The sequence below is a fragment of the Piliocolobus tephrosceles genome, chromosome X (assembly GCF_002776525.5).
Source record: "Piliocolobus tephrosceles isolate RC106 chromosome X, ASM277652v3, whole genome shotgun sequence".
NCBI classification, from domain to species: domain Eukaryota; kingdom Metazoa; phylum Chordata; class Mammalia; order Primates; family Cercopithecidae; genus Piliocolobus; species Piliocolobus tephrosceles.
Window position 1 is genome coordinate 1,600,167 of NC_045455.1, and position 16,199 is coordinate 1,616,365.

At 42.5% G+C, this 16,199-nt stretch overlaps 1 protein-coding gene across 1 annotated transcript in view; it reads left to right on the forward strand.

Moving 5' to 3' along the window:
* The window catches only part of TUBGCP3 (tubulin gamma complex associated protein 3), a 92,864-nt gene that overhangs the window by 46,795 nt on the left and 29,870 nt on the right, over positions 1-16,199 (forward strand). The window contains exons 12-15 of the mRNA XM_023217681.2: positions 8,284-8,394; positions 8,716-8,824; positions 13,225-13,414; positions 15,986-16,121. Coding sequence (XP_023073449.1) covers positions 8,284-8,394; positions 8,716-8,824; positions 13,225-13,414; positions 15,986-16,121 — 546 coding nt within the window. The remainder of the gene's footprint in view (positions 1-8,283; positions 8,395-8,715; positions 8,825-13,224; positions 13,415-15,985; positions 16,122-16,199) is intronic.

Sequence of the window (16,199 nt, forward strand, 5' to 3'; positions counted from 1 at the left end):
TTAAAAAACTTAGAAGATATTGTGGTAAATCTTTGTGACCATGGATTTGGCAGCAGTTTGTTAGATATGTCACCAAAAGCATGAGCAATGAAAACAAGTAAATCAGACTTTATCAAAATAAAAATTATGTACATTAAAGGGCACTTTTGAGAAAGTGAAAAAACCACTCACATAGTAGGAGAAAAGTTTATCCAAATCGCTTACCTGATAATGGTCTAGTATCCCAAGCAACTCAACAAGAAAATCCAGTTTAAAAAGGATTCGAGAAGGTATTTCTCCAAAGAAGATACAAAAATGGACAATAAGCACAGGAAAAGGTTATCATTAGAGGGAAATGCAAATCAAAACCACAATTAAATACCACTTCACAGCCATTAGGTTCGTTAACAAAAACAAACCAACAGCCGGAAAATAACAAGTGTTGGCAAGGATTTGGAGAAATTGGAAACTGCATCATTGCTGGTAGAAACACAGAATGGTGTAGCCACTCTGGAAGGCAGTTTGGCAGTTTCTAAAAATATTAAATATGGGTTTACCATGGGACCCAGCAGTTCTACTATTAGGTGTGTACCCACAGAAACAAAAACACGCATTCATCTAAAAACTTGTCTAGGAACATTCATAGCGTCATTTATAATAGTCAAAAGTGAAAACAGCTCCAGTGTCCATCAACTGATGAATTGATAAATGAAATGATGTATATCCACACAATGGAATATTATTCAGCCTTAACAAAAAAATGAAAATCTGATACTTGCTACAGTGTGGATGAACCTTGAGAACATTGTGCTCTGTGAAATCAGCCAGACACAGAAGGCCATATAATGCATGATTCCATTTGTATGACGTGTCCAGAATTGGCAAATGCATAGAGATAGAAAGTAGTTAATGTTGTCAGGGACTGGGGGTGGGGGGGCAGAGAGGAATGAATGCCTGCTTAATGGATACGGAGTCTCTCTCCAGGCTCATGAAAATGTTCTGGAGTTAGATCATAGGAATGGTTGCACGACCACATGGTAAATATACTAAAAGCCACTGAGTTGCTCACTTTAAAATGGTGACTTTTATATTATGTGATTTTCATCTCAATTAAAAAAAAATGTAGAAGTTCTGAAAACAAATGCTTGGTGGGGGATGCCAACTATGGTAGCTGCTGTGGCTCTTTCCTGGGCCTTCTGCCTCCCTGCTGGGTTGAGGTGCTCTGGGTCACCAGTGGAGTCCCCGTGCCTAAGCAGGGCTCTGTAGCTCTCAGGCTGCACATCTGTTTGGCCACACATGGGGCCTCGCAGGAGTGTTCATGTGGACTGATGGGGGCATGAGGATTTCCAGTGGACTGATAGGGGCATGAGGATTTGCAAAGCCCCGCGGTGTGTCTGCTGTGCACTGAAACTTGAGGACCCCTGGCCTACCCACCCTCCGATTCCCTGCAGCAACCCCCAGAGTCGGGCGGGGACCTGCAAAGTTAGTTCTAAAATTGAGGTGATGGGAGGGGGCTGAGTTCAGAGTGCCACCTCCTTCCACACCAGCTCTGCCCACTCACCCCCCTTCCACACTCACTCTCCTCTGTGCAGTAGTACAGGCTCCACGCAATTCCCTTGCAGGGAAAGGGTGGGAAGAGAGTGAGGGATAAACGACTGCAAATTGGGTGCCGTGTATACTGCTCGAGTGATGGGTGCACCAAAATCACACACATCACCGCTAAAGAATTTACTCATGTAACCAAACACCACCTGTTTCCCCAAAACTTATGGAAATAGAAAATTAAAAAAAAAAATTCTCTTAGGAAGAATTCTGCTCTAGTATGTCCAAACTGAGTGTCACGTCAGTGATGTGGTAATATGCAGGCTTATTTTTTAAATAAATAAATAAATAAATAAAATTTAACACATTAAGAAGGATTAGTGCCTATTTCAAAACACCTGCAACAGCTTAACATCTGATGTGAAATGTGTGGCTCCTGTTGTGACAAAGGCACAGATACTGTGGTTTGTTAGTCACATTTATAATTGAAGGAAGAGGTACATTTCAGATAGAGGTTAGTGAGGTTAGTGAAAGTCAAGATGAGATTAGTTTTCCTCCCAAGTCCACAGACCCGTGCTGTGCTGTCTGTCTGTGGGTCCTGGTAAGGGAAGCCCAAGTGGGAACAGGACCCAGGGCTTTTCTTTGACCTGGGCTTTTGCAAACACGAGAGATGCATGGGCTGGGCATGGCGCTGGTGTGAGAGCTGCACTTTCTGTAGTGACCTGATGCCTGAATTCACCTTGACCTCCAGTTCCTCCTGCCTGGGAGTCGGAGGATGCCTTTTGAATGGGGACGCAGTGTGTCTCCCTCTTGGCTGTGTCTGTACTACTGCTACTGCCTACTGCTGTTCCTCAGGGACTTCTTACATTGGGCTCCTGCCAGTCTCCGGGACCTCGATCTTTCTGTTGATGGCCCAGAGAAAAACTTCCAGATGACATTTGGGCTTTGCTGTGTCTGCTGTGGTGTCATTGAAAGCTGCATCTAAGTCTAACATCTGGGATTTTACTTTTTAACAATAAAAAGGATAATAGACCTTTAGCCCACTAGTGCTAAGAATGGTATCTAGATTTTATTTTGCTTTTATTTTTATTTTATTTATATCTTGTATATTTGCAAAGGCAGACAAAAATAGAGGGCTATAAGAGTTTGGAAGGTATTCTGAATGATTAAGTTGGAAAGCACTTTCAGCATTTGGGAAAAGTTTATATTTTTTGCTCTTAAACATAAGTACTGTGAAAGTAAACCAAGTCTTTACATTGTGTTACTACTATCTAGAGAAGCTGCATGGTGAATCCTTTCTGTAACTAACCTGGCTTCTTCCCCCGTAAACTGAAGGTAAACAAGTTATGCCAATATATTCAAGTTACAGGCAAAACCACTCGGTTGCCAATTGCCCTTTGGATAGTAAAGATTAGATGCTTCAACTAGCAGCAAGAAAAGATGGGACAAGTTAAAATTAAACTCTCTTGCTTTCAAAATTAGATTTCCAGACTTGATTCACATGTTTACTTAAATGCTGTGATAATATTCTAAAACTCTACGTCCTCGAATTTGAAGATCCACAAAGTATGGATAAGACAGAATATCTCTGGATCTATTTAGCACCCTTGCTGTGTTACTGAAATTTAAAAGTTTACCGTGTAAAATATCTTACCCTTTTGGAATTTTTATGCCATGCCTCTTAAAATATTGTAATTATAAGTTTACCTTGTAAATTATCCTTTGTTGTACAGAGTATCTGACCAATTTACTCATTCCTCTGGTCCAGTTGCCATTTTATTTTTTTTTATTTTTTTCGAGATGTAGTCTTGCTCTGTTGCCCAGGCTGGAGTGCAGTGGCGTGATCTCGGCTCACGGCACGCTCCACCTCCCGGGTTCACGCTATTCTCCTGCCTCAGCCTCCAGAGTAGCTGGGACGAGAGGCGCCTGCCACTGTGCCCGGCTGATTTTTTTTGTATTTTTAGTAGAGACAGGGTTTCACTGTGTTAGCCAGGGTGGTCTCCATCTCCTGACCTCGTGATCTGCCTGCCTTGGCCTCCCAAAGTGCTGGGATTACAGGCGTGAGCCACCGTGCCCAGCCCATTTTATTTTATCTAAGTGTGGCCTTAGGAGAAATCTCTTGGTAGCTGCCTGCATGATTGGCAAGTTGAAGTTGGAATTTTTTTATGGTTTGTATTAATGGATCTGATTTTTAGAAGTTGCTTGCTAAGAAAATTACCCTCTTCATTTCTGTTTTTAGTAGGGAGGCCTTGGCATTTGTCCAGCAATTAATGAGAAATCATGGTACAATTATGTTTCATTTTTTTTCTTAATTCTTTCTGCGTTTGACATAATGGCGAAAATTAAAGAACCTTGAGTGGAAAATGCCTTAGCAGAATAAAAGCGTATAGCAATTATATTCTGACCTTGGTTTTTTCCCCCTCTATAACTATATATTTTTTCACAGAATTAATTATATTCGAAAGCGTACCGAGGCTCTCTGTTTGCTACGAGATGTTTGCTGCTAGAGTGATTGCGTGCTACTTTGCCCTTAGATGAAGCAGTGCTTTCATAACTTCTAAAGATGGCTGAATTGCCTGAGATTTTTTTATGGTTTAAATGAAGTTTTCTTTATTGTTCATACTGATAGAAATCCGGCTGTACTCCAACTATTAGGATAAATTAGTGTGTTGTCTGTAGAAACGAGCTCTTCCAACGGAATAACAGACATACAATTTATATGCAGTTACTCTAATCTGTAGTATGGCAAGGTACAGAGCAGTCCCAGCATGAGCACGGTGACTTAGTCGCTGCTGAGATTACTCACGGGGGCTTATTTCTATCACGGACAATTTAAGTGTATGTTAAGGTGATGACGCCTCCGTGATAGTACTGCTGTTTACCCCGAAAGGTAATGTAGATCACAAAAGTCTAAAATAAATCTGTGAATGCTTCAGTCATTTAAATTGATACTTAAAGATAAGACATTTTAGTTGAAAATAAATGTAGCAGCCTCTTCCCTATGGTCATAAACATGTTGGCACTTATTCATGTGCCTAGCTATGCAGGAGATTGGCTGTACATAATGGATACTGTCTAGCCCTTAAAAGGATCAAATAAAAGATCTTGACATCATTAAAATTTAGTTTCCTGAAATACTTACTCTTGGAAGTAGATTTCTGTGAAAGAAAAAAATTCATTTTTAGTTGGTTGCCCTGGGAAAATGATGTTATTTAAAAAAACAACAATTTCCTGGTAGCGTGTGTTCAGTGTTTGGCTAGAATTACTTGATTATTTTATTAAACTATTTTTTTTTCTAATAGAAAAATATTTGCAGTTTAAACGGTGTTGATCACATAAGCACATACAGAGGATGAAGTTAAAATTTTCCAGTAACCCTGTCAGGACCAGACACATTCTGTTAATATTTGTATATACCGATTTTTTTCTGTGTATTTGTATGTATCATATGCATAGTATTTTGTCAACTTATTTTCTTGAAGTAAATAATGAACATTATTTTATGCCATTAAATATTTTTTTGACACCAAGGCTTATTAAAATGATCTCTGAAACTCTGTTTTGTGAATATAATCGTCCCGTGGTATACGAGGGGAATTGGTTCTAGGACCCCTGTGAATACCAAACTCCACACGTAGTGATGTCCCGCAGTCGGCCCTGTGGAACCTGTGGGCTGGGAAAGCGGGCCTCCCATACGAGTGAGGGTCACACCCTGAGGAGGCTGTGTTTCTGTGTGTGCCGTCGGCTGTAAGTGGATCCGCACAGTTCAGATTGGTGTGATTCAAGGGTCAGCTGTATATGGGATTTTCTCCTGGGAAGAACCACACTTTTCATCAGATTATTGGAAAGGGCTGTGGTAGTTGAGAACAATCTATTTTTAATGACTACATGGTAATATTTTATAATTCATTTATGTATTTCCTTGTTTTTAAGACATTTAGCATAGCATATTGGAAGTATAATATATGCTGATGAAGAATATTTTATTCCAGTAATGCAAGTATAACATTTTATTCAGAGTTTATTCATATTCACAAATGAGACTGTCCTATAATATTTTTGGTATTTTTCTAATCATATGTGCTAGTGCCAGTTTCATGAAATCAACTGAGGCCATCCTATATGTATTTCTGTGTTCTACAATACGTTAAGCAACCTAAGAATTATGTCTTAAAAAGTGTTAGTAGCCCTGTGCCTTAGTGATAGCATTTTATATTTCCAGTTTCTTCTGAAGATACTGTTTTCAGGGTCTCCTCTCTCTTGCTTCTTGGGTTACTTTTGACCATTACATTTTGCTAAGAAATCGTTAATTTTGTATTGCTATGTAATTTTTAAAGGTATTCAGGATTTATGGAAAGATCACCAAAAAGGCACTTGGGGTGTGATATGACTGAAATGTGTTTTACCGCCTGACTGGAGAACTCAGCCATGCATCACAGGGCAGTGCTGAGTCTTAGGCCTTCCAGCTTTTAACTGAAAATACTGCCAAGTGCTGAGGTCATGGTCCCAGTGCCATTTCTCCCTCAAAGGAAGTAGGGCTCCTTGGAGAAGTGGCCGATTCTAGGTATTGGGAGAAAAAGAGCTAAGCCTGCATCACGATCTATAGCAGAAAAGCAGGGCAGATCACTCGGGTCCAGTGTGAAGGACTCAGGAGCGGCTTGAATTGGCTCCCCCTCCCCACATAGGAGATGGGGTGCCCCAGGAAGAGCATAAGTGTGATGATACGAGGAAGCACTGGATATGCTTCAATCCACACTCTCATGATAATTAAAAGCGAATTGGTTATCGTTGGAGAATGTCAACAGAGGCATTATCAGATGTTTCCTCAGCATTTTTTGATATAGTCAAATGGTTTCCTCTTTGAATCTGTTGGTATAATGAATTACGGTGATACTAACAATTCCTGATGAGGCACCCTTAGCTCAGAGGAAAGGATGGTGCATTCATTAAATGGGGCTGGCCCGGCCAGTAAAGAAAAAAATGCCATCTAGGAGAAAACGTAGACTTCCCCCTTATAACATACTGTGTGCCAGGATTATACCAAGTTCCAGAGGAATTAAAGATCTAGGTAATAGGCCGGGCATGGTGGCTTCTGCCTGTAATCCCAGCACTTTGGGAGGCTGAGGCAGGCAGATCGCTTGAGCTCAGGAGTTTCAGAGCAACCTGGGCAATATGGTGAAACGCTGTCTCTACCAAAAATACAAAAAATTAGCCGGGCGTGGTGGTGTGCTCCTGTGGTCCCCTTTACTTGGGAGGCTGAGGTGGGAGGATGGCTTGAGCTGGAGAGGCAGACGTTGCAGTGAGCCAAGATCGTGCCAGTGCACTCCAGCCTGGGCCAGAGAGTGAGACCCTGTCTCAAAAAAAAAAAAAAAAAAAAAAAAAAAAAAAAAAAAAAAAAAAAAATTTTAGGTAATAAAAATAACTCAATAGAAATACTGAAAGAACATGATGGAGAATATTTTCATAATCTAGGAATGGGAAGATCTTAGGAAGACAGGAAACTCAGAAACCATAAAGGAAGACAGACATATATCTGTATATAACAAAAAATAGAACCAAAATATGGACCATACTATACACAATGGCAAATGATTAACTTGGAAAAATTAAATCTCTACTATTTAATGATTCACCAAATGGTCACTATTCCTAATGTACAAAGAATTTTTGTATATTGATGAGAGAACAAAATGAATAGAAAGATGGGTCAAGGGCGTGAAAAGACCATTCACAGGAGAAGAATGGCAGATGGCAGTTAGAACTATGAAAATATGCTCAGCTTCGTTTTTGGTTAATGACAGCAATATAGGATAACCATGATTCCACCTAACTGGCAAAATCTAAAATGAGCCAGGATTGCAAAAACAGGACAGCCTGCCCCTGGGAGCGTCAGTCTACACAGCTGTGTGGAAAGGAAACCTGGCATTGTCTATAAGAACTGAAAGCTACTTCAATTCAGCAGTTGTGCTTTTAGAAAACAAGTTTATAGAAATAAAAGCGCTAGTCTGTTAGGGTGTATGACTGAAAGATGAGAATGGCCTCATTGTTGCAGTGGCAAGTAAACTGGAAGCAGCAGCCATTGAATCTTCTCCTTACTGCTCGGTTTCCTTTCTAACGGCGGTGCTGTAGGTGCCCATCAGGGTGAGGGCAGGGGAGCTGCGTGCCATGAGGAAGAAAGCCCCTGAGCACAGATGGTTCCCCAGGGCGCCACACAGGGGTCCCTTCTACAGTGCCACCTGGCTGGTGCTGGCCCCTTGTACACGTGGGTACATGTACAACAAGGTCTGCCCATAGAGCCTGGGACTTGTCTGTGAACAGAGGACGCCAGCCTGGGCCCCTCTGTGTTCCAGGCTTTGGGGCTCTGCAAAAGAGAGACTGCCAGGGCAGGCAGACTGATGGGAGGAGACACAGCTGCTGCCTGTGAGGGAGGGAACCCCAAACGCCTGCGCTGTTACTGAGGAAGAGCTCCGTGCGGCCCAGGAAGCCTCAGTGTTAGGCTGCAGAGACTTTAATGGACGTTCTGAGTCTCCAAAGAAGACATAACTTGTTTTTGTTATACTTTAGTTTTAAAAGTTTAGGAAATACATAGTTCAATTTAGAGAGATTTCTGTGTTTCATACACGTTTTATTGTATAAATGGGTAAGAGTCTCTGTGTCTGGAGAACTTGGCTTTCTAGAATAACTTATTCTTTGATGTTGCTGTTGGTTAATGTTTTGCCATAAATATCACTCTTTAATGTTTCCATGCCCCTTCGCTTTCAGTTTTTTGTAGCATCAGATCCAACAGTTAAAACAGATCGACTGTGGCATGACAAGTATACTTTGAGGAAATCGATGATTCCTTCGTTTATTACGATGGATCAGTCTAGGAAGGTAGGATTAGAAGAGATTTTTGTGATTTTGATGTTTTATGGCTATGTATACTTGGATTACGTGACAAAACCAATTTTCATAAAACTTCATGCGTTTTGAGATTGTTAATGTTCTGGAGATGAAGTAAGTGCATGTTAATTGAATACATCAACATAGTATGTGTTCAGTGTATCTTTGAGTTACTGGAGTTCGCTCCATACTGTAGCGGGTGCTCTTGTTACTTTTCAATCAATAGTCAATTTGTCACTTAGGAATATTTGCAGATTTGGGCAGTTGTTTTAAATTTACATAAAGGTAATCATAGAATGTTTTTCTTTTTAGGTCCTTTTGATAGGAAAATCAATAAATTTCTTGCACCAAGTTTGTCATGATCAGACTCCCACTACAAAGATGATAGCCGTGACCAAGTCTGCAGAGTCACCCCAGGACGGTACGATGATGCTGGTGGGGTGGTGGTGATGGTGATGGTGTAATGATGGTGGTGATGATGTGAAGACGGTGATACGGTAACAGTGATGACGATGATGACATGGTGATGGTGTGATGATGATGGTGGTGGCAGTCAGTGATGGTGATGGTGATGATGGTGAGGTGATGGTGTTGGGGATGGGTGGTGGTGATGGCGTGGTGGTGGCAGTGATGGTGGTGATGGTGATGGTGGTGGTGATGGTGATGGTGGTTAGGTGACGGTGTTGGGGATGGGTGGTGATGATGGCGTGGTGGCAGTGATGGTGGTGATGATGGTGATGGTGATGGTGATGATGGTGAGGTGACGGTGTTGGGGATGGGTGGTGGTGATGGCGTGGTGGCGTGGTGGTGATGGTGATGACGGTGAGGTGACGGTGTTGGGGATGGGTGGTGGTGGCGTGGTGGTGATGGTGATGATGGTGATGTGATGATAGTAATGACATTGATAATTGTGATGGTGATAGTAATGATATGATGATGGTGATGATAGTGGAGGTGATGGTGATGATGGTGTGCTGATGTTACAGATTACTTAAAAGTGTTTTTTGTACCATGGGATTTATAGATCATTGGAATTACTCTCTAAAACACCTGAATACATAGTACTATGTATGTATATGTATAGTACTGTGTAAATTTTTAATTTCGTTTTTATACAGAGTTAAACAGTAAGTGTTGGAATAGGTATAGCTATTTTGTCCTTCTTAATTTGTGTTACTTTTTAAAATGATAAAGTGACAGTGTGCCAAGATAAGAAACAACAGAAGAAATATTGCTAATGGTAGCCCATTCTTTGGGATGCAAAGGCTTCGTTGGGAGAAGAGCCAGGACTTACTGCACTTACTGTGTTTATTGCATTCAGAGTGCCGTGTGAGGGTTCAGCTTGTGTGAAGCGCTGAGGCTTTCCCTCGTTCTCTTCCTTTTCCCCATTTGCTGCCTGCCCCACCCTCAGTAATTTCATGATGATGTTTTGTGTATGGCTAACTTACATTTATAGCTCTCCAGTTTTGGCTGTATTTGCTATTTATATTGTCATGGTTCATTCAAAAGGTTTACTTTGCGTAGGACACTGTGATAGCTACCGGAAAGAGATGATGACTTCACCGTGACTTTCCCTCTCGTGAGCTTATTAGTCTGGTCTTGGAGAGGAGATGCATAATAAAATAACCAGTAGTCAGTAATAAAGGTGGAAAGTGATCAGGGATGTGAGATTTGCAGGTGAAGCGCTTTGGGTATTTTCAGGCTCAACAGGAAGGCTTTGGAAAGAGGCAGGAATTGCACTGGCCGTGGAGAAGGAGGAGAATTTGGTTGCGGGTTATCGTGCAGCCCAGGACAAAGGAATAACGTGCATGAAAGTGCAGATGAGAAATAGGACGAATTAGACTTATCTAAAGATTGTAGTGAAAATAAAAAGTGTAAGTTATTATTATTTAATAATGTGACAGACTAAAGATAGACAGACCAGGACCTGGTGTAGGAAGGAGGATAGGTTACTGGGTGTGGTTTTAGCTACGGGTGTTACTGGAATGACAGATGTTCTCATTGGCTCTCTGGACAGGAGGGCTGGGGATCAGGAAGTCAGTGATGGCACTAGAACTCTGAGCTCATGAGGCCTGGTCAGAAGGGCAGCAGGGAATTTCGGAAGAGGATAGCACTGAGAGAGGAATGTCATTTAGGGCAATTTGGTTTTCAGTAGCTGAGAGGACTTACTAATGGAGGCTTCCAGCATGTATTGGAAATGCTGCACTGAAACTCTGGTTAAAAGTAGGGCCGAGTATAGAGATTTTGGAAGCATTTATCTCACCATGGTAACTCAGGACAAGGCAGGATGGTGTAGCAAGAGCTCCCGTGTGGTCCAGGGCAGGTCCCTTTTCAGGCCTGTGAGAGCCATGGTCCCCTCTCAACCTCAAGCATTCACACACCATTTTACATGTATTTTTTGGGGGGGAGGTGCATAGACCCCAGATGAGTTCCTGGAATAGAGACCGATGTGATCCAGTACAGATTTTGGGGAAATGCTTCTACATGGAAGAGGTGGAAGGAAGAAGAACCAGGAGAGCAGTTGTGTTCAAGTCATGACCTCTCATGGTGCCTAGAGAAGACGGCACACAAATGGGCTGTGTCTGGGACAGGTGTCCCCATGCTCCTGCTGTGCGGGAGACTCTACATGAAGGTTGCTGCTGCTTGTGCGAGCACCCAGTCTGCAGTACTGCCGGCGGCCCCCACACCCACCGCCCCACATCTGCAGATTCAATCAACTGAGTATCAGAAACACTTAAAAAATACAGCCATTAAAAAAAAACAAAAAACAAAAAACACCCCAATACAGTATAACAGCTATTTGCATAGCATGTACATTGTGCTAGATATTAGAAGTAATTTAGAGATGCTTTAACGTATATGGGAAGATGTGTGTAGGTTAGGTTCAAATATTGCTCCGTTTTATAGAAGAGACTTGAGCATCAGGGGATTTGGGTATCTGTGGGGGTTGTGGGATTGGTCCCCTGCAGATGCTGAGGGCGACAGGGCGCTGCTGCTTCTCTGAAATGACTCCTGCTGTCCCCACCGTCCTGTCCACGGCTGCCAGGGTCAGTGGAGAGCAAAGTTTCTGCTGTTGAGTATTTATTGTAGAACTGGGAAGATGGAAGATACAAATCCTAAAAGACTCCTAATAATGGTCAAAAAACAGGAGAACATGTCAGATTCACCTTTATCTGTGAAAAGGCTATGAAGATTTAAAAGTGTGAATAAAGAATAAAGAGTGAAAATTTAAAAACTGGAGCATGAGAGATGCCTCAACCCTGAAGGAGCAAAGAGAGTTCCGAGGAGGCTCTGGGTTCTGTGTCTTCATAGGCTGCTTTGGGCTAAGACTGATTAAGACTGATTCAAACCTTCTCTTTGGAATGAAAATTTTTAATGACTCAAGGGTATAATGAAAACATTTCCAGGCCGGGCGCGGTGGCTCAAGCCTGTAATCCCAGCACTCTGGGAGGCCGAGATGGGCGGATCACGAGGTCAGGAGATCGAGACCATCCTGGCTAACACGGTGAAACCCCGTCTCTACTAAAAAATACAAAAAACTAGCTGGGCGTGGTGGCGGGCGCCTGTAGTCCCAGCTACTCGGGAGGCTGAGGCAGGAGAATGGCATAAACCCCGGAGGCGGAGCTTGCAGTGAGCTGAGATCCGGCCACTGCACTCCAGCCTGGGTGACAGAGCGAGACTCCGTCTCAAAAAAAAGAAAACATTTCCAGAGAAAAATCTTCATATCATTAAAATTACGTAGATCAATGGAAATAGAACCCCATGCCCTTAAAATAGGACCGTAGTGAGCTCATCAAGGGGTTCCGTGGTGTCGTGACTCCAGGCAGACCTCACTCAGCCTCAGATAACTACAGTTTCTTCACTGGGAGCGTCTTAGTTTTTTTACTACCAGTGTGTAATTGGAATAATAGCAACACAAAAATAGGCCTGTCTTAACTGCTTTCTTATTCTGAAGGACAAACAAATCTTAAGAGTCTTCTGATATATTTAAACTGGGTAACTCAGATAATGGAAAGAGACTTAAACGCTGAATCAGAAGCTCTCGCCTTTCTTGTCCTTGCTTAGTCTTTAGCTAGTGTTTTGCTTTCTGTCAGTCTGAGGTTGTTCCTCCCACTGGGGTTATTGTCTAGCTTAAGTGTTATGGTGGGTTTAATGAAATGAAGTATTCATGTAAGTTTTAAAAACGGTTTGTGCTTTGCAGATGTAAGTCGGCACTGTAAGAAGCTCTGTTATGTGGATAGTCTCCACCTGCGATTTCTTCTCAATAGAAAGCTGTGGAAATGCTTTCTTCCCCTGTGTTACTGTGTAGAGTCAGGCGTCTTTATTGGTGACAATCTGGGTTTGTCCCCTGGACGTCTCCAGCAGTCTCTGTAGAGTTCACTCTATGATGCGTGATAGTGCTACTCAACTTCTGCGAGTTGTACAATTCACAGAGCTTATTTGCATGTGCTGTTTTGGTCTTAAGACTAATTTATGGAAACGTCTTATGGGTATGGATGGGTGACTCAGCGCTGACTTGCCCTGTTACCAGTGTGTTTTGGTGAGATCTCCGGTTAGTTACGGTGTGGGGGATTTGGAGATCATGAAGACACACAGGTAGGTGTCTGCTGGGAACCCAGCTGGCAGAAGTGTTTTCATCTTTGTGGTCTTAGGGCTCTGGTCTCCTTTGTGGAACGTCTAGCTGCCTGTGCCTGAGGTCAGTCTGTTACTGATGCCACAGACAGTGGTTGGCCCTGAGTCTGGATGTGTGTGCCTTCATTTCTCCTTTGTGAAAATACAGGTTACGTATGCATGTGTTCTCTTCCCTGTCGTTCTTTACAGCTGCAGACCTATTCACAGACTTAGAAAATGCATTTCAGGGGAAAATTGATGCTGCTTATTTTGAGACCAGCAAATACTTGTTGGATGTTCTCAATAAAAAGTACAGCTTGTTGGACCACATGCAGGCAATGAGACGGTACCTGCTTCTTGGTCAAGGAGACTTCATAAGGCACTTAATGGACTTGCTAAAGTAAGACACTATTTTGATTTCTATAAATGAGTAATATATTTGACATGAGAAGGAATCTTGTGTTTAAAAGAATAAATTATATTAAAGGAAAATGAGTTGAATTCTTCAAGCATACTTTTTAAAATAAAATCTGAAACGAATGTAAAATTTTCAAAAGGTAAAGCCCCTTTATTTTTCTCTGGTTATCAGCAGAGCATCATTGTCATGTTCTGTGCTTTATTCATAAGAGAAACTGGCATTTATTACCAAAACTATGGCGCTTACAGTCTTCATGTATGAGGAGTTTGTCTAATCACAGTTAACTTTAGCTTGAGTTTGAAATAAAGCTGAAAAATCAAATACACATTTTAAAATTGAATTTTACTTTTATATTTGTAGTTAATGTTTCACATAAAAACAAAACTACGGCCCTTTTTATTTTGCTCCCTGACCTTTCTCATGGCATCTTCCCTTCCAGAGTTAAATGTGTGTCCTTCTCCACCAGTAGAGACAGAGACAGTTCTGGACCAGAGCCTGCTATGCTCCTGGGTCTAGAGACAGTGCAGACCCCGGCCCAGGCAGTGTGAGCCTGGGCATGAGCACCCCAGGGGGCCACAGCCTGGGCCTGGAGATTTTCACTCAAGTGTTTAGAAGAATGAAACTTCTTTTTTGGTGTTCCTTTTAGGACACTTAAAGTAAGCTAAATGTTCCCTTTAAGACACAAAATCAGCCGAGCGTGGTGGCTCAAGCCTGTAATCCCAGCACTTTGGGAGGCCGAGACGGGCGATCACGAGGTCAGGAGATCAAGACCACCCTGGCTAACACGGTGAAACCCCATCTCTACTAAAAAGTACAAAAAAACTAGCCGGGCGAGGTGGTGAACGCTTGTAGTCCCAGCTACTCGGGAGGCTGAGGCTGGAGAATGGCGTGAACCTGGGAGGCTGAGCTTGCAGTGAGCTGAGATTGGGCCACTGCACTCCAGCCTGGGCGACAGAGCGAGACTCCGCCTCAAAAAAAAAAAAAAGACACAAAATCATAACTTACCTTTAAACCCTGCCAGTGCTGCCCAAGCAACTGTTTTAGGGCCTCAGGTCCTCAAGTTTCAGTGGATTGCAGAGTAGAAAGCTTGCTTGTGGGCCCAATTCAGAAAATGAGATTTTCAGGTGTGGGGTGGAGGATTTGCATTGCCAGCAAGTTCCAGCTGCTGGTGATGCTGCGTTTGTGGGGACTATACATTGAGAACCACTGTTTGAGACGTGCAAGCTCTTACATCTTACCTTCTAGCCAGAAGCCAGTCTCCTCTGTGAATACTCATATGGCTCTTTGAGGCATACACAGCCATAGCTGGCTTGCTACATGCTCATGCCTTAGTCACAGCTGATGTCTGCTAACAGGTTTGTAAGAAAAGAAGGTTCACTAGTACAGTAAATGCTGGCCATGATGAGGTCAACACCTGTTTGAATTATTAGTGGTGATGAGCTTTTAAAGGGGAAATGTTCTCTAATGCCATGGGTGTGTATGTGGGTGAGTTGGTGCCACTGGAGATGAGGAGCCAAAGTGAGGTTTGGAGGACCCTGATGGTGTCATAGGTCACATCATAGAGCCGGCTGAATGCATTTGCCTTGTGCCCAATCTTAATGTTGAAAGTGTCACAATGCTTCCTTTAAAGTGAAAAATTCATTTCTCCTCATGTCGTATTTTAAGTTCCTAGTTTTTAGGTTTATTTGACATTTTGTATCTTTTTCACCTTGTCGCTGCGCTGCATTTTGTAGAGCTTTCGTGTCTACCTGAGTTGATTAGTGATGTTCTTAACTTGGTAACCCCCTGATTAGAGATGTGTTAGCTTCGTATTTATAAAAGCAGGTATCAGTAACCCTCAAGAAGTGCTTGCTGGAAGTGTGGTGGTTCTTGGCCGTTTAGAATCACAACATCCATATAGCTAATTGCTTTGATTCAGTAGCGTCCTCTCCTCCTCCCAGTGGGTCTAAAATGAAATTATATCAGCTCATGCTACTCATAGGCCAGCCTGAAGTTTGAAAACTTTGTTAACATGTATAGCACATTTAAGTACCTTCAATTTAAGCTGAGATGGAGTCTCGCTCTGTCGCCCAGGCTGGAGTGCAGTGGCGCGATCTCAGCTCACTGCAACCTCTACCTGCTGGGTTCAAGCGATTCTCCTGCCTCAGCCTCCCAAGTAGCTGGGATTACAGGTGCCCGCCACCATGCACGGCTAATTTTTGTATTTTTGGTAGAGATGGGATTTCACTATGTTGGCCAGGCTGGTCTCAAACTCCTGACTTCAGGTGATCTACCCACCTCGGCCTCCCAAAGTGCTGTGATTACAGGATTGAACAAATGTTCCTGGCCAAAATCAGTATTTTTGAGATTTTAAAGAAATGTAACTCCACAATAATTAGTAAGTCCTGTTTACAGTTAATGCTCTGAAGCTTTCGTTGCCACATTATTGTATTGGTCCCATTTGTCTTTCGAGTTTTTATAATTTGAACTCTTACTTTTTATAGTTTACACGTTTTTTAAAGTTCATTAAGAATTGAAGTAATATTTTCTTTAATTTTTAAAAAATTTGTTAAGACCAGAACTTGTCCGTCCAGCTACAACTTTGTATCAGCATAACTTGACTGGAATTCTAGAAACCGCTGTCAGAGCCACCAACGCACAGTTTGACAGTCCTGAGATCCTGCGAAGGCTGGACGTGCGGCTGCTGGAGGTACTGCGTCTGTGCATGTTGGGAATTTATGCTGTCCTGGCACTGAGGACCCGCTGGGCTGGGGTGTTCTAGCAAGTG